The sequence below is a fragment of the Patagioenas fasciata genome, chromosome Z (genome assembly GCF_037038585.1).
Source record: "Patagioenas fasciata isolate bPatFas1 chromosome Z, bPatFas1.hap1, whole genome shotgun sequence".
Lineage (NCBI taxonomy): Eukaryota > Metazoa > Chordata > Aves > Columbiformes > Columbidae > Patagioenas > Patagioenas fasciata.
Window position 1 is genome coordinate 30,770,377 of NC_092560.1, and position 19,041 is coordinate 30,789,417.

At 38.9% G+C, this 19,041-nt stretch overlaps 1 protein-coding gene across 4 annotated transcripts in view; it reads left to right on the forward strand.

Annotated features, from left to right (window-relative positions):
- NTRK2 (neurotrophic receptor tyrosine kinase 2) overlaps positions 1–18,714 on the forward strand; it is a 210,038-nt gene extending 191,324 nt beyond the window's left edge. For all 4 annotated transcript variants that reach the window (XM_071802800.1, XM_071802804.1, XM_065860511.2 and 1 more), the window contains 2 exons: positions 12,213–12,371; positions 13,214–18,714. In XM_071802800.1, the coding sequence (XP_071658901.1) occupies positions 12,213–12,371; positions 13,214–13,399 (345 nt within the window). In that variant the 3' untranslated portion in view covers positions 13,400–18,714. The remainder of the gene's footprint in view (positions 1–12,212; positions 12,372–13,213) is intronic.
- Positions 18,715–19,041: the final 327 nt, after the last annotated feature.

Sequence of the window (19,041 nt, forward strand, 5' to 3'; positions counted from 1 at the left end):
ACAGTCTTGGAGACAAAAACTTGCTTGTGCTGTTATTCTGTCGTGCCTGTCACAGGAGGACCTGGATGCTTGGAAGCTGTCTGACCTTGAAGATCAAGAATTCAAATTGAATTTTGTTCAAGAATTGTCAGAGTTAATTCCTCTTTGATAGCAACATGGTCTGTATTGGCTCATATATGATACTCATTGTGATATCTTCAGAAGATGCAAAAAATTTACACATGGCATTATTTTGGGTGTTCTAACTGGCTAAATCCCACTTGAGTATTTCCCTAGCTCAACAATTCCCACAGAAGACTGAAGCTACCTCTCCCTTTCCAGCAAAGGTGTCATACTGACCATAACAGTGACATCTCAATAAGACTTAAGTACCCTTTCCAAAGACACTGCAGTGCATTTACTGTCATGCTATAAATTTCATCCTGTGTAACTAGACATAAGTAACATTTCAAAATCAAGTGGCATACATTTTGTGCTGGAGTCTTCATGATCTTGCATTAATGCCATTCCTTCAGTACCTAGTTCATCGTTCTCTGCAACAGAGCACCCAATCATTCATACAGGGATAACTATGGAAAGCACTCAAAAGAACTGAAAAGCAAGTTAAAATAGATCAAATACATAGTTCACCAACTTGGAGGATATTCATTTAAAAAGTCAGTATTCACATGAAATTGCCATGCTAGCAAGGCACCCTGGTTTTTCAGTGTTAGCTAGTCAGTGATAAGCCAACTGATAAAATGTGTGTTGAGGCTTGTATAACACTCATTTCAGATGTCCTGAAAGGCTTGAGCATTCATACAGAATGGGTCTTGCACAATACAGTGGGTTTCCAAACTCAGAATCATTATGGCAGGAGGAAGATCCTTTCAGGAGAGAACTTACTGATGCATCTGCTTTTTGTTAACAAAAGCCTCTTAGCCAGCTCAGTGACTGAAGTGTCTTGAAGAGGAACTCCTATCTGGCAGAGAGAAAAGGAAAATAAAAATGGGCTGCAGCCTAAGTACGGGGTCAAGGCTAATGGGAACCGCAGAACCACCCCCTTCCCGTAGGCCACAGTGAACCATAAAATGAAAATATCCTGATGGATACAAGATCCAGGGACTTTTCAGTGGAAATAACCAGAGAGGCCAGGATGCCGGGTTAGGTGAAGGTGACAGCCTAATGCACAGAAAGGATAATAGATTTGCCTGGCAAGAAAACAAAGCGAACTATACACTGAGGCCTGAAGCACATAACATTTTAATAAGAACATCTTTGATTGCATTTGATAATACTCTGTGTGGATCATCCGAAACACATCCAAAGAGTATTATAAAGTAGCATGACTTTAAAAGGAAATGCAGGCTTTATGGAACAATACTTCAAAAGTTTTCATCTGAAGCAGATGAAAAATATTCTGAAGTACAAAGACTCACAATTGGTATTACAACTATAGTAACCCACTATCACATAACCAAGTTAAAGGGCAGCTGCTATGGTGACCCAATTTGTAATTTTTTACAAATGGCTAGAAAAAGTGTTAGTATTGTATAAGACATGTACTGCAAGGGTATGTAGGAGCCTCCTGTAGATCAGGACTTCACTGACCTAGACGTTATACAAGCATAAGTCAAAAAACTAGTGCCAACCTAATTTAAATATGACTAGGTTTAGTACCAGATTTTCACAGAGCACGATTTGGGAGTCCTAGCCTCAAGTGTTCCTGAACTATCCAAACACTGGGACTGTAGACAATCTCAGAAAACCCCCAATAAATTGAAATATGCTGTCTTAATAATATGAGACAGTCGTTTACCACATGGCTTATTTTAAATATCCCCAGGACCTCCTTGAACCTATACAACTCTGGAGTCTGGGAATGCTGCATGTAAGATTTAGGTTGAAGATCATAAAGTTCATCTGCACTTTTAACAAGAGAGATCTCAAAACATCGAATAACTGTTTTAACTACATTGGTGTAAAATTGCAGCCTGTTTTTACAAAAGTGAGGTCTCTAGCCTTTGAGCTCTCCATTTTACTGGATGTCCTACTTTTATTTGAGCAGTAAAACTAAAATTACGTTTATATGTTAATTTTGAATTAATTATAGTATTACAGCACTGCAGCAAGCAGAGGAATCAATGTTTTAATAGGATTCATAGTCATCCAGAGAGGAAGGTGAGCATGCATGAGGAAGGAACCACCTCAGTGCTGCATGGTTACAGTAAGAAGCAGATTCATCCAAGGAGGAGGTAGAAGATTTTCCAGAATGCTCCCTTGGGCCACTGCAAAATGTGTGAGGGAAAATCAAAGATAATAGGTATAGTTGTCGGTTTCTCTCCCACTGACCTCTTCTCCTTTGTCCACACATCACTAGGATTTGGTGAAGACTGTGAGCATGTACGTTGCACAGTCTGGAGTGGAAATCCATATGCGTAAAATCTTCAGAGAACCCTTACCTGAAATGCAAAAATGCTGGTGCAGAATCCTAAATCCTTTCAAAGACCACTGTGATCTTCGTCTGTTGCCCAGGATTGCCTAGTAATGCACAAGTTTAACAGACTTTGTGTCAGGAAACCAAATTTTCACCCTGATCACATGCCATCAAGGAATGGGTCCACCTAGGGAAATATTAAGGGGCATTTCTTGCTAGACTGACACCTTCTATGAATGCTTGCACATCAGGGGATTATCTGGCCTCATTTTAGAGGAAGAATGAACAACGTTTCACCATCACAAGGAGAATTTACAGCTCAGCGTTGGTCTTAAACAGACGTCATGTGAATTCCAACAGCCGTTGTATAGTCAATGCAGTATGATGTTTCCCAAATGGAAAATGACACTGCTGAGGGTAGAGGCAGGCACTGCAAAGAATTAAGAAAAAAACCTAAAACCAAATACAAAACCAAAAAACAAATTTGTGGTTCCAAGCCCTCTGCTGGTGTAATTTCTCCCTTTACACCAGTGTATTCAGCCAAGAGCTGTAAAATTATTGCATCACTGCTTGGGCTACACTTTAGCTCTTGTGTCGAAGAAAAATATTTTAAGCATGCCTTGAGGAATGGTTCAACATATGAATTTCATAAGAACAGTTTAGAATTTTGCAGGCTCCATAGGAATGAGTAATATTTTTTTTCGGTAATAGCAGTTACTGGTATTTTTAATGATCATATTGCATGTTGTTTGATGGTTGCCTCATTTCAGAGTAAATGCGTGTTTCAGCTCATGGAATGATGTCATGGTACAAGTGAGGAAGCAAAAACTAGACTTCACAGAAGGAAAACAACAGAGAATTTTTTCTGTTCTATTTTAGTGAAACTTTTCTCTTGTGTTTTCCAGTTTATGTAAACAAATTACAGGCCAAAGAAAGTGAGAAGCAGAAGACATCAAGACTGCAGAAGAGAAGGGAAATAAGCACAAGGACCTTGCCATTGCCTTTTTTATTAACATCTGGCTGAGGACCAATATAATTTAGCCTCTCTCAGGTCCTTGTCAATTTGGCTGTCTATATGCACAGACTTAGATTACTGTGTTGACATTACCAGTGTAGTCATTTCCAGTGCAGGCACTGCACAGCAATCAGAATTGTGGTTGAGATCATACTTCCCTCTTGCTCTTCAGGCAGGAAGAGAGAAGTCTTCACAAAGAAGAGCAATTGCTAATTCTCTGAAATAGCAATATTGTTGGCTGTCCTTGGAATTAATGAAACTTTGCTCTGCCTTCTTGATGCTTCTGGCTGGAGAGAGTACATACTTGAACTCTTTTCAGGCAGTCAGTAGCTGACAGATTTGATTTGACATGACTTGCCCAGCGTCATACAGGTAGTTTGTGAACAGCCAAAATAATTGACCTAAAATGGTTAACTTATTGACTGATGGTTCAAAACAACTTCTTTTGCTTGTGTGAAAGAAGTGGGAACCCAGTAGGTTTTCCCATTTTCTTACGATTTGTGATACTAAAGACTCATTTGGTTGCCTCACGTATGTGTGGTAGTTTGTTAATCTTGGTATTTGTAGGCAATGTGATAAATTAACCACCCAGGGAAAGGAGGAGAGCCCATCTAACAAAATGCAATGAAGTGGAACATCTGAGACATTTCAACTAAAACTTGTGGTGCTCTCATGCAATGGACATTACAGAGACACTTTTGTGCCTCGCAAGGGAGAAGTAAAGCTGCAAACCAAGCTCTGTTGTTCCCCTCTTCTCCTGTGGTGAAATTTGACATGACCAATAGAGCCAGATATGCTATGATAACCTACAGTAAATTTGAAAAAATGTGGTTTTCAGTAAAATAAATACAGAAAAAGGTTGTGATCTCTTGTATTTGAGAAATAGCTTTTAGACTTGACATTGGGAGTAGAGATTTCCTAGTGAACACAAACTGGTTGATGTGGTATGATACTTGGCTTTCAGAGTCTGCCCTTGAGTAACTGCTGCTTGTTGATAACGACTGTGCAGTTCAGCTAGCAGGTATTCACATCACACATCAAACCCCCTGTTTAGAACAGCAAACAGAAATTAGGATTTCAACTATGGTACAGACTTGTAGAGGCCAGTTTTCCATCACATATTGAAGATTAATTTTAAAACCTCCTTGGCCTAAGTAGTCCAGACTGCTCAGGATTGATATGAAGGGATAATTCGATGTTTTTTAAACTGTTTGCTTTGAGAATCAGAAAGGCAATGGCTGTACTTCATTAATATTGCATTGCAAAATTGTTTTGCTGGTGACTTGGACACATCAGATGGTCATCCCAGATCCTGTGAGGATTTTAATGTAAGTTGTTCTAGCTACTTCTCTGCTGGTACCTGATACCTCTCTTCATCCACTGTTAGAACAAGAAGACACTCTGGTGTGGAAGTAGGGGTAATGTATAAGTGACATAGCGATAACTTTTTGTAAAGCAAAACACAGGACTTCACATGAGCTCAATATTCTGAGTTGCAAGTCCTGCTGCTGGAGTGGCCAGTAACTGTATGCTATGGCATAACTTGATATGAAATTAGAATAATATAAGGTGTTTTAGAAAGGAGACGGCATCTAGTTCAACATACCAAGTCTTTTCTGGCTTGTAGTAATCCCAGCTCCCTGCTTTTTCACCAAGGTCCTGAATTCCCATCTTCGGAAACAAATCTGCATGTCCACTGCGTTAATTAAAATACACGGTTCAAGTTGTCTTTCAGTTTACCACAATATACTTCCCTTTCTTTTCACTTAGATTATAATTCATTGTTGAACACTAGATTTTTTTCTCATTTTAAAGAAAATAAATATTTTAAGGGATATACTTTTTCATTCATACACACTTCATCCTGCACACTGAAGAGCTGTAATCCATTACTTTTCTGTACTGCAGATTTCTGCTCAGTTAACTTTCGTTCTGTCCCTCTGATAGGGGACATTTCTTTTAATCAGAGATGTGAATCATGTCACCTTCTTCATAGCACTCATCTGATTTTACCTCCGGGGCACTTCATTTTCCTTTCTTGGAAGAGTAAGTGCTCTGTAATGCAGTAACTACTCCAGTTTATTAATTACCCTGTAGGTTTGGCTGACCCAATGTGATACTGTGTTGTGTAAAACACAATAGTTACAGTTTCTGTATCCTTTCAACTTAGCATTTGAAAAGATCTCTGGAATTGTGAGATACATTAGGTCATTCATATATTTTAATTCCATGTGGTGTATCTCCTTCATTCAACCGTTTTGGCAGAACCATGTCTAGCCCTCCATAAGCGTTGCTGAGAAGTTTGGTAAGAACTGCATGTTGGTGTGCGTGGCCCATCTACATAGGAATGTAGGAGTAGCTTCTATAAAGACCCCTCTGTTCCAGGATCCTGTCACTGTGAGGAACCAGTGCCTACCAAATAGTCTGGGAACAGGTTAAACATATAATATTTCCCTCATGTACTCTCTTAGCCTCCAGCACGCTGCAGCTCAGGCACTTCCCGGGCCAGACATGGTATCTTTGTGTTTGATAGCCCTTGTCAGATTTTATCCTCCATGGACGTGTATAATCACTTTTTGATCCCAGGTAAGCCTTGGGGGCTGGCAGTATCTTGTGACAATGGCTTCATAGAGACTAATGAGAAGAATCTTATCTCCAGCAACACAAAGTTGATGCACAGTATTGAACTGATGTTGCACAGCTGAAGAGAGAATTTACAGTGTAATAAATGTTGTTGTAGGCATTGTTACAGTTTTCTGACAATACCACTGGTAGGATTAATTGAGAACTTTAGATGTAAGACATTTTTAATAGAGATGAGCTAAAACAGGGTTACAAGCAAAAATAAAGAATACATCTTTAGCTACTGGCAAATGATCTGCTTTATTTCATAATTCAGTAACCTCATGTACGGGAGTGGTATGGCTTGTTATGACTGTGAAAATAATGTACTGCTTTTCTGCAAGAGGACATGGCAGCACTGATGGTATTCTAAGAGGAGACATTGTCTTTATCTGCAAGGCCAGGGCATGGAAGAAATGAAAATAACAGTTATTGATTTTTTTTTTTCCTTGTGCTGAGGGAAACATTTGACAGCATTTTATGAGGGGGAAAGAGCAGATGTTCACCAAGAGAGGAGAGGTTTTCAGTTTTAGCAATAAGACGTGATAATTTTTGCAGAGAACATTTCTTTGCAGTTATATCATCCTGAAATGGGGAAACAAGTCAGAAGACCAAAACATAAATAGCAAAAACTACCCTGAAATGCTGCAATCCCACAAGTATACAGGATCCTTTTTTAGGAGAGAGTGAACAAATTAATCAAAAGGTATAGCATGCTTCCAGCTCGACAAACTAAAGTCCAGTTGGGTTAAAGAAACTGAGTATACACTTGCCACATGACAGTTAATTTAAACATATGCGGAACTGTGTTGCTGCTTTTAAGACTACCATCCTGAACTGCAGAAGGTCTGAAATCAGCAGGGCTCTGGAGAGATGCAGCAGTCAAGCCAGACAGAGCACTGGGCAGAATCACAGCTGAAACCCATGGGTTAGTCATTCAGGCTCATTGGGCTTACAAAGTAGAAAGATTACTTTTATCCTGTTGGCAGAAAAAGCATCACTAGTCTTTGGAGAATATACAAAGCGCTGTGACACATTACTGCAATGTCACTCTGTGGGAATCGTGGGAACCTGGGAACGCTGAACGTAAATGAGGAACTCTGTTTTCCAAGGCTACGCAATTGGTTGTTGTGCTTTTAACTGCATGAATTCAGAGTAATCAACTACTTAAAGCCAGAAATTTAAAAAAAAAAAAAAAAAAAGGAAAAAGAAAAAAATGAAAGGAAAGAGTTATGTAATATTATACAATGCCTCCAAAAGTCGGGGATGGGATTTGATGTTCTCTCCAGGAGTGCTGGAGCTGCTCCAAATACGGCCACCAGTTTTTAGCAAGAAGAGAGATTATTCTGTGTTCCAGCTCATCCCTGTCCTGTCCTTTGGTCAGCCCCTGCAGCACCCTTTGACATGGCTCTGGAGCCCCAAAGCCCTCTTTCACACCCTCAGCCCTGCTCCAGTGAGACGGGGATACAACTGGCATACATTGCAAAAGTGCAGCCAGTCCATTCAGCCCTCCTTCTTCATGGAAAAAATGAGTAAGGCACAAACCTCATGTGAATTCATCAAGTGGTCATCTTAGGAATGTTGCTTCTTGTGCCGTTCACAGCCCATGGCTTGTGTCTTACCTGTGCAGCCTCACATACAGCCTGTTTCATCCGTACCTCTGTAGGCTGGCTTCCCCCGGCTTCACCCACAGCCTCCTGTTCCCAGCAGGTCCACAAGGCTTCCTTTCCTCATTCTTTGTAAGAGAGCGTACCCATCTGCTCACAAACATCAGGCAGCACGGTTTTGAGTTCCCATGGCAGCTGGACAGTAGAAATTGAAACAGTGGCTGGGGCAGGGTGTTGACAGATGCATTTCAAATTTGCGTAGGCAGACTGCAGTGATTGCCTGCCTTCAGCTTGATGATGATCAGCTGAGGGCTCCTCTCCGTAGAAGTAATATTAATGTGCAAGAAAGCTGGGTTTACATTGCATGGTTGCATGGATGGATGGATGGATGGATGCAGACCCCTAGGCAACAAATATCTTCCACAGAATTTAATATTACAGGCCTGGTTTCCTTCTTAAAATGGAAATTTCTGCATTAGACAACCCTCACCATTTCTTAGTGCCTGTGAAGTGGAATACAGAACATACGAAGCCAGAAAGCTGACAAACTTTAGCAAATTCTAGAATTAGATGCCCCACTTCAAGGCTAAGACACGGTGTTTCTACAGCAGTCCTTGAAACTTGATGTTTGCAAATAGATGAAAACAGTGTTGAAGGTCAGCTTATCTGGCACCTTTCAAAGTGCTAAATCCATTTAAAAGATGAGTGCTGAAACTGATGACAAGGTGGATGACATTGTATCGTTGGAAGTGCGGTATTCCATAAATGGAAAAATGTGACCATTTCCTCTTGGAAGTGCTTCTTGGAAGAACATCATAGTTCACTGATCTGGCATAGCAGCCTCCTTCCTGTGAATAGTTTGCACATTGCAGAAGCTAATTCACCAGGCTTTCTGGTTTAGATTCTAGCCCAATATCGAGAAAATACATCCTAATTTGTAGCTGTAAAATTGTCATTTTTTGCGTAATTTTTACAGCTACGATATGGATTTTAAAGTGATAGCATATTAAGTTAAAACTGTAATGCTTTTAAACCTGTCATAACCATAGCTAGACTGGATATAGAGGTGTTATTTGCCTGCAACTGTAGTCTGCTTAGCACACCAACCATTTTAAAATTATGTGTATCAAGCAGCACTGAATTACAGGATGCATAGCAGGGACTTGATCCTGCAGAATGCTGATGATACCTGAGAGCTGTGTAATACTTGGGTTTCTTCTTCAAGCATATGCAGAAGGCATCTCTTTGAAGCATTCGCCACCTTTAAACTTTGGTCAATGTAGCCATGTTTTTCCTCACTGGTCCTTGTTGGAAAACACCCCTTAGCCTTGCTGAGAGTTGACAACAACAGGAAAAAGGCACTTCACCTCTCTTTACTGCTATTGTGGCACAACTGTGGGTACTTGGACTCAACAGTTCAATGAAGACTGAAAGAAGCTCACAATTGGCTGGCAATTTGTTTCAGGCATCCTGCAAACAGTGGTGTCCAGTCCCAGGCTTCAGTTCGGGAAAGCTCTGAAGTGTGTGCCTCATTTTAAGCATATACCTAATACAGCCCTTAATGCTTTTTTGAGTAAGCGTTGACTCAGTAACCACTGATCATTGATAGAGAAGGAAATATGCATTTAGAAAAAGTACCTTTGGCCAGGCCCTGACCTGTGCTTTTGGTGTGTCTTAACTGAAATCTGAGTTGAAACTGAAGGTGCTCCTGGAGCATAGCTAGATGTGCAGCCTGCCACAGGTGATGGTCAGTGTTGCACAGGTATCCTGTTTTCAGTGCAATGCCATCTGGCAAGAAGAGCACCCCTTATAATGTTTTTATTGATACTTTGCAAAGCATTAAATGTTATCTTCACAAAGATACTGAAGTATTGGAAGTAACTTTGCCTAAAATGATTTATATTGGCAATGACAGAGATGGAGAGACGTCAGGACTTCTCAGTCCTGGGCAAGTACTTTGCCTTCAGGGACAGAAGTGGACACAGCTCCGGGCAAGATGATGTGGAAAAACACCAAAGAGCCCTGTGGCTCATGCTTATCTGTAAATTGAATTATTGGTGTCAATACTGATAAGTCAGTCTTGCTATGACTGCGAAGAGAGACAGCTAGGCCTGTGAAGTTACAGATCAGTTCATTGCAGAGCCATCATTTGGTGGCAATTTACCGTCATCGCTCTAGAGACAATGTCATTCGTTTTACTGAATGGCATTGGAAAGTCAGCACAGAGTTCTACCACAAATACACTGCAGCTCTGTAGCAAGGAACAATGGGAAACAAAGATTAGAGAGGTTGTGTGTTTTGTTGTGTATTTTTATATTTACTTCTTCAAAATCTCTTGATGTAAGATGTGAAAATTAGAAAAAAAATAGAGACACATATTTTATTGTTTATAGCTTTCATTAATTTTTAAGGAACGAGTAAAAGAAATTGCTGAAAAGAACCAGTAGCAGAGTCTATATGATGAGCAGATCTAAGAGCCATTTTAATATTTGATGAGACCAAAAGCTTCTCGTCACTAACCATCTTTTAACGGCACTTGTCCTTTGTCTGCACGTGTGTGTCTCCATGTTTCTAAGGGACTAACTTTTCTGACTTTCTAATGAAATACCTCTTAAGATGGCAGTAAAAATGGTTTGGAGCTGTTTGGTTGCCACGCCAGTTCAGGTTATGATATGGTGGGAAATGGAAGCTTTCTTTACATGTCAGCATGTTTGTGTGTTACTTCAAACTCTCCATCTTACTGAGTGACTTCTCAGCCAAAGGTGGTTAAAAACATGATGCATGGAGTCTTACAGCCAGTCTGCCTGCCGGAGTGGTAAACTGTAACTTGGAGATTAATGAGCTGAACTGAGAAAAGCACTTAAAAATACATCTCCGTTCTCTGTCAATGGGGTGCTCAAGTGTATGTTTGTAAGTTAGGTGGAAAGCCACAGGAGTTGGGTCCCAGCTCTGAAACCTGCGCACAGCAGCCTGCAGTGAGTCAGAAGCAAATCCACAGTCTAGTCAGGAACCAAAGTTGGGAGCCCTGCCTTTCATTCAGCATCCCGACAGAAAATACTCCTCCATCACTCGCGTGACATCTCATGTAGGGGGAGGAGAAGAAAAGAGGAATAACAGACCAAGTCTATGAAAGTTTTAACACGGTTTTCTGTTTTCATGGAGTAAATAGCAAGCACTGACTTGTGGCAATGCATGGAACAGGGCTGAGCTCTCACAGCCATAGCTGTGTTTTTTGTATGCTACACCAATGCTGAATTACTGAACACTAGCTGGAAATGGATGTTCGTTGTGATTTAGAAATAATGTGAACCCTGACTGAACTTCTAGTGAATTTTTCTTCCATTTGCTGTTTCAACATGAGAACAAGGAGGGTATTATTTGTAACAACAAATGTGAAGTCCCACAAGGAGAAGTGATATTTTGAATTGACAGAATCTTGAAAGTGCAAATGTGGTTTCATAACTAAATACATATTCAGACAGGAAAATGAGAGTTAATAAAAAATTAGATGTTCTTGAAAAAGATTGCTTTTTTTTTTTTTTTAAAGAACTTCCTTGGAAATATTTACAGCTGTCTTGATGCAGAAGTAATCAGAATATCTATATATTTATATCACAATATCTCTTCAGTTACACTATTTTAAGAGTACTTGAGTGGATTTCTATATTGATATGATCCAGTCAGAAAGGGACATGTCAAGAACAATAAATCGTTTAGAAACTGGAAATACGAGATTTTTTTAAAATGTAAATTAAGGTTAGGCAGCCTAATTTTAAGGAAGTGTAGAATGCTGAGGAAAAAGAAAAAAGTTCTAGGAGACTTTCAGTAAGGCATTCGTTCAGTGAAAGGTGCCATTCAATATTACTTTATTTGGGGTAGGAGTCAATGTTTTACAAATTGTTTATTGTCAAGGGAATACAGACAACTAACTTAAATTATTTTAAAAGCTGTGCAGGACTGGGTAGTTAACATGGAACAAAATTGTTTGATGCAATAACTTTGGTAATTATCAACAGAAAATAGCATTGCTTTAATTCACTCAAAATTAGGATATTAGACCATACAGATCCTGATCCTACCATGTCATGCAGTCAGACCACTGTGTCTTCATAGATTTTGGTTGATATTGCTGGGTTTCTAGGAGAATCATCAGTGCAGATTTCATATCAGAATATTTTTTAGTTTCCTGAGTGTTAAAATTGGGAGTATAACTGGCCTAATTTAAAGAGGGTTGGTAGGCTAAATTAATTAATAATTTTGTAGATCTTCCTTGTTCCTTGGGTAGGGTGTGCCAAGCAAATGTTAAAAATGAGTTTGCACTTCAGAAACCATGTCTTTAGAGGTTCTGTTGAGAAACCTATCATGGTAGTGATTGTTGCTGGGGGGGAGAGGAGTTTGGACCATGAATCTCTAGTCCTTAAAAGCTCTTCAAAGTGAGTGGTATCAGATGGGAAAAAAAGAAACCACGTGTTCTCCTTGTTTAACATCTGGATCCTCTTCCTCATGACAGTATGGAGGAATTATTTCTGACTCTTTCACTTGTTTTTCTCAGGTTGGGGGTCACACCATGCTACCCATTCGTTGGATGCCTCCAGAGAGTATCATGTACAGGAAGTTCACCACAGAAAGTGACGTCTGGAGCCTGGGGGTTGTGTTATGGGAAATCTTTACCTATGGCAAGCAACCATGGTATCAGCTCTCAAACAATGAGGTGTGTGTAACATGTTAACTGTTGGTGTAGCTTCTGTGGAGAAGTGGCATTAAGAAATTTGTTTAGTAAAGATAAAACCCCTGATACCAGGTGTTTATGGTTGTAGTTGAATTTCTTCCTTTTCACTCCTTTATGCCCAGGGTGGATGGAAGTTGTCCAAACAGAACTACACCAGTTAGAATTTAGCTTTTTCATTTGTATTATCTGCTCTGACTATTGAGAAAGACCATGAGTCAGTGAAAGGGAGCTTAGCTATATCCTGAACAGACTTTTGGTGATTTCAATTCCATATCATACATGTTTTTGTTGTTGTTGCAGAGTGGCTGCCCAAAACCATTCTTGAATACCTTGCAGTAATATGGAGATCTTTTGATTTCCAAGCAGTCACAAGTAACCACTTTCCAGAGATAAACCACAGTGATACTTACAAATTTAAGGAAGGAGGGAGAGAGGAAGGGAAGAAAAGAGACAGAGGCATTGATGCTCTGTGTGAGCAGGGTGAAAACTTAGCCTCCTTCTGAGATGACGTGAGGTTGATAGATGGGTAGAGAGACAAGGTGTGGAATTACTTCCTGGCTGTCATTCCCTCATGAGTGGAAGGGGCAACACGGGTGAACTTAGTACCAGTGAATTTATTGCCCCTTGATAACTTGTTTTACAGTGTTTTTCCCAGATTGCATCCTGCTGCTCATAAGTGTACCTAGAAACGCAGCCCTTGGCAGAGTTGGCTGGATGACTGCCACCAGTGAGGCTGCTGTGGTGGTTAGCAGTGAACTCTTCCATGGATGACCCTCACGTAGTTGCCTCAGCTGTGCTGATCCTTTCTTTGTGATTTCTTGTAGGTGATTGAGTGCATTACTCAGGGCCGAGTCCTGCAGAGACCTCGCACATGCCCCAAGGAAGTGTATGACTTGATGCTGGGCTGTTGGCAACGGGAGCCTCACATGAGGCTCAACATCAAAGAAATCCATTCCCTCCTCCAGAACTTGGCCAAGGCGTCTCCAGTCTACTTGGATATTTTAGGCTAAAGTCTCCTAGAATTTCTTCTTATGGGCTGCGGAAATCAATGTGTTCAACTGCCGCTGAACTCCATTAAAATGTGTTCTTAACTTTGACAGTATTAATGACAAAGTTGCGGAGAAGCTTTCAAAGGGCAAGCAATGTGCGCTTCTCCATCTGTAGACAAAGTATTGACATTTTAGACATTACTGAGACGTATCTCCTCTCTCTCTCTCTTTCAGTTTCTGTCATTTTTTTCTTCTCTCCTGTCTTTCTAATCAACTTGGCTTCTGCATTATTGTAACTCTGCATAGACAAAGGCCTTAAAAACATGATCTGTTATATCAGCAGACTCTTCAGTTTGCCCACCACAACTAACAATGCCTTGTTGTATTCATGCCTTTGATGTGGATGAAAAAAAGGGAAAAATATATTTGACTCGAACTTTGTGATTTCAGCAGTACAGCTACTGGGAGTTTCTATGGATTCACCTCAATTTTTTTGCTTCGGCACGTGGGTGGAAAAAGAAGACTGGTGTTCTCTACATGAAGCATATTCCTTGCAGAGATAAAGCCAGATGGAAAGAAGACAGTCTTGTGTGATGCACTATCTGGAGGAATGAGGGGATCAGATGGCATCCAACCCCACAAAGAAACACTGAAATGATTTGATGGAAGGCAAGATGGGGTTTGACGCTTTCCCTGAAGAGTCTTTCTGAGGACTAAAGGGATTGTTTAAGGAGATGCTTTGCCAGCACCTTTCATTGCCAGATACAAGTAAAAGGGAAAAAGATGCTGCCTGCACTGCACATAATTACGTTTCTACATGATAAACTAAATACATGCCCTTCTTTTGTCTTCTGGTAGGATATTATCATGGCATTAGTATAAAAATGTTCTCCAGCTAGTCTTTTTCAATGAAGGCTGAAGCTAGGCTTATTCATGTACAGTATTAATTTCAGGATCATGTGTTGAAACTAAGGATTTTGATAAGATAGGACAAGCTATAGATGCTGGGGCAGGTGTATCTTATACTGTGCTTGTCCAGCAGCATATTCCTTCTTTCCTCAATCCTTTTTCTCTTTTTTTTTTTTTTTTACCGTGCAAACAAAACTCTGCATGGTCTTTGTCGATTAATGCCCTTTGTGCAGAAACTATCACTCATTTTGTAGTACACCCTAGTAGGCATAGCAAACTCATAGCAATGTAACTTATATTTCATTAGAAGGGGCTAATGGAGGACATTAGCCATGTTAAAATGCCTTTACAATGTTACAGATACAATACGCTGATATAACATGAATAATCTAAAGCACGGTTACGTTTGAGCCGTGCTAGGGGATAGAAATCTCTAGAGGAAACTAATTACTCTGAGGTTATGGCTTACTTTTAAGAGTGCAGAGACCCTGAGCTCAGCACCATATTTGTATTGATACTAGTGTTGTCGTTACCAACATCCACTCTTTCTTAAATAATTTCTTTTTGGTTGGATTGGCATTGTGTGTGTACATTTGCATGGCCACTGTGTTGATGACAGCTGCATGGGCATACATGTTATTTTTCAAACCAGATGTTGATGATTTCAAATTTAGAGTTAGGATTATTTTTAATATGAATTCTTACAAATGAAAACCTACCTTACCTATTCCTCAAGACTTTTGCCTCCCTCTGTGAGGGGGCGTTACTGCAAAAAAAAAAAAAGTGATCTTTCTTTCTGTTTTCTCTTTTTGTTATTTCTTATTGATATGAGCCAGATCAAAAGTCCTTAATCTTTGTGTTGGGGATATTTTATTTAATAAATTAAGCATTTTATTTTTATAAGTGTTCCCATAGCACATTTAATATATAATTTGCTTGCATATATTATTTATTGAGGCACTTTAGGTTTTTCCTTCAGAAGCTTTTAGAGCTAGCTCGTAAAGATTCTGAACATTTTCAAAAGAAAACAGTTCACTGGACAGCGATGAAGTTTTACCCTTCTCAATGTCATTGAAAAGGCAGCATTACAAATAAACATGACAGTGTAACTATAAAGCCATACTCAGTATTCCTTTAATAAACTAGATGTTATTTCTTAACTGCTACTGAACTGGAAACACACAAAAAAGCCAGAGGAAGATTCCTACAAAATGGGCCTTAAGATTTTATCTAGACTGTCTCGGAAGTTCACACAGAAGGCTAGATAAAGACTGAGCATCCAGTGAAACCCATTCTCTTGAGAATCTGAATGTTGTGTTTTAAAGGAATTTGAAATTGATTTTCAAAGTAACAGTGGTGGAAAAGAAGCATGTCAGAGTCCGCTCTCACTGTGCAGCAGGAGGAGGCTGCAGGTGGTGGAGGGGGGTGCGAAGTTTCTACCTGCTGTATTCTGTCTTAGTTTCTTATGAGCTGAAGAAAAAGGCATCTGAGATGCCTCTTCTATTGGAAAGCAGGCTCCAGCCTGAAAGCAAACAGGTGGGTTTTGCAAGCACTGAAAGAATGTATACCAAAAATAACCACAAAACCCTGAAAATGTACTTAGTGGCATCTTCTTTTCGATTTACTAATGAGACTATTTAGAGTCACTTCAGAGAATAAAGAGAATTACAATGCATTGTGCAATAACATAGCAGTATGTTAAGCTTCTAAAGGACCAAACGTGCTACAGAGCCACTGGTATGGATAACCTTGACCTATATCATTAATGTTCTTGATAGTGCATAAAATGTATAATCACAGTAGACAAGCTATAAACTGTAGCTATACGTAGTTTGTGTTTGTTCATGAGAAGGTGGGTAAGTGTAGCAGAATGAGGAAGAAATGAAGAGGAAGAAATGTTCAAATCACGATGAAGAGTGAGTATATGTGCATATTCATCATGCTTGCACTGTCAGATAAATTGTGTACACTGAGTAAATGTGACAATCAGGCTCATTTAAGAAGTATTTCTGGACTGTGCTATGAACCGATCATATATATAATATATATTATATATGTGTATTTGCATATAGCATATATATATATATACACATAGCATATACATGTATGCCTATGTCTGTTGTATTTTATTTATATATGTGCAGACATGCATGCACATTATGTATGGGCTGTGTGTATATGTATAAATTTACATACACCTACATTATTATAAACAATTATTAGACTGCTATTAATAAATTGATAAAGTCTGCTGAGCAACCAAAATATTTTTTTTTCTTTTGATATTTCTTTTTCTGTGTTTGTAACACTCAAATTTTTAGCTGGTGTGCAGCAGAGGCAGTGCTGGAATGCCAGAGATATAGCAGCAAGCACTTTTTTTTTCCCCAGATGATTGCATAAAAACATTTCTTCCATTCCCATCTCACTTGTTGTTTTCTCACGATGAAATGAACAGACAAGCTTCGAAGCTCAGAAAACAGAATTTGTTTTACTGTCATTTCTGGGTTTGTGCTATCGTTGTTTTATTGTCCTGGAATAACAGTGCAGCTCTATTAGCATTTTATACTCGTCTGCAGTAACGAAATAATTCCAAGAATGAGCTGGACTATTCAGACTGCAACATGACTTGTAGGACAATGAGAATGCCAAAATTCAGCAGTAACAATAGCAGCATTCACCACGCTCTGTCCTTCACTCTCAATAGATCTGCAAAGCACAGAACTGGCCGTGGAGAACAGATACTTGTAAAGCAGCAGCACCCAATGATGCATGATGGAGTGTGTCCATTTTAGAATAACATTTCATTTTGACTTGTAAAATGGTATAGCTATTTATTGTCTGGAGTTTAGTAAGAAACTGCATATGATTTTTCATTATTCCTTTCTTGTTATTTATTTCTCACTTTCTCTTACCATCTTTCTTTCTTTCTTTCTTTCTTTCTTTCTTTCTTTCTTTCTTTCTTTCTTTCTTTCTTTCTTTCTTTCTTTCTTTCTTTCTTTCATTCTTTCTTTTTTCTTTCGTTCTTTCTTTTTTCTTTCGTTCTTTCTTCCGTTCTTTCTTTCGTTCGTTCTTTCTCTCTCTCTCTTTGTACCCTTCCTCACCTTTCTGAGAGATTGTTTTTGTAGTGGTTGATGTGGTCTTTTAGAAAACAGTTTTAAAAGAAATTAATTAACCCAATAAAATGATCAGGTCACTGGATGACTGAGATACAATACATCTGCGTTAGAACAAGTCTGTGTCTGTGTTGTTGCAGCTTGTGACTGAATTTCAAGTACTGCTTAAAAAAATGTGAGGGAAGGGAGTGGGAAGGGACTGGGGAACGGACTGGGTTTTCTAATCAAATTTGAAGGTTTTGATAGCACAAGAAGTTGTATTTTCTTGTTGTGAGGGCTGGGATGAACCACTGCTGCTTTGGATCGAGGTCCTTTAGAGCCTTAGTTAAAACACCTTTATTTGGGTGGGGCGGGAGTTATGCTACATTCATCATAAATATGAAGCAAAAAAAAAAAAAAAGGCTACATATTGCAGGGAAAACACTGTGAATTTCACAATAGCAACCAAGTGACTATTTTGCCATCTTTTAAACATAAGTCTCAGGAGAAGAAATGGGAAATGTTGGGTGTGTTATTTTACTGTCTATGCATCCTAGACCAAGTCTGTGGGGATTTTTTGTTTGCTTGTAGAGGGTTCTGAGTGATGACTGGCTGGTATTTTATAAACACTGAATACTTTGGGCAAGGATAATAGAAGCTGCTAGTAGTGAGGCCATTTGGTTGGAGTATGTGAGAAAACAGAGGTCAAATAAAATCTTTCCAGAGGCCTATATCTTGCAGCTTATATGTATCTTTCTTTAACTTAAAGAAAAGCAGCTAAGAATGTTTTATATACAAGTAATTTAATTCAACATTGATGTTTAATTGAATCACCCATAGAGAGAGAATCAATTAATTATGAAATATTTGTCCCAGCCCTGCTCTCCACCTATACTTAATGTATATATATATATTTCTAGATATCACTCTCTTTGTCACTTAAGATAAAGAGGATGATATCTATGTATAAATATAAATCTCTATATTGTCACCAAATTGTGACCTGGTGTGTAGAGCTATCTTTCTCCTTCCTTTTTTCCTTTTTCTTTTCCTTTTTTTTTTTTTCATGTGATGTCTCTGTGGAAATATTTAGTGGTTCTTGTTTTGCAGTTTGTTACTAGTCATTGCTTTAAAACTTTCATTGCATCTTGGCTGATTTCAAAGTGATGCCTAGGTATCAGTGTTAAAAGTTTTGTTTGTGAATCATGTGACCAGCTTCTCTTGACATGACATGGAAAGTCTCTTGTATTACAGTGTATTTAATAAAAATGATGTCTTACAATAAACAATGTCATCCAAAAGAAAGATAAAATGATTACTTTAAAAAAAACTAAAGATTTTGTGAGTGTTGTGCACTATTTTCTTTTGTTAGAAGACCTTTTTTTACCTCCTGCCTTTTTGAAGAGGATGAAATTAAGCAACAGTTTGATATGCTTACAAGCATGACGTATTTGCACTCTAAAACCCTGAATAAAAAAATAGTTGCTGAACTCATAGTTGAAAGAGCAGACCAATATTAATAAGGAAAAGGACTATTCAGTCTGAATTTGATGACAGACTCTTTTTTTTTTAATTCTTTGTTTTTCTATTTGAATGCTTGTTCATTTGGGGAGCTGGCTTAGTGAATCTACCAGCAGGAACCAGTCTTCAGATATTTTCTGG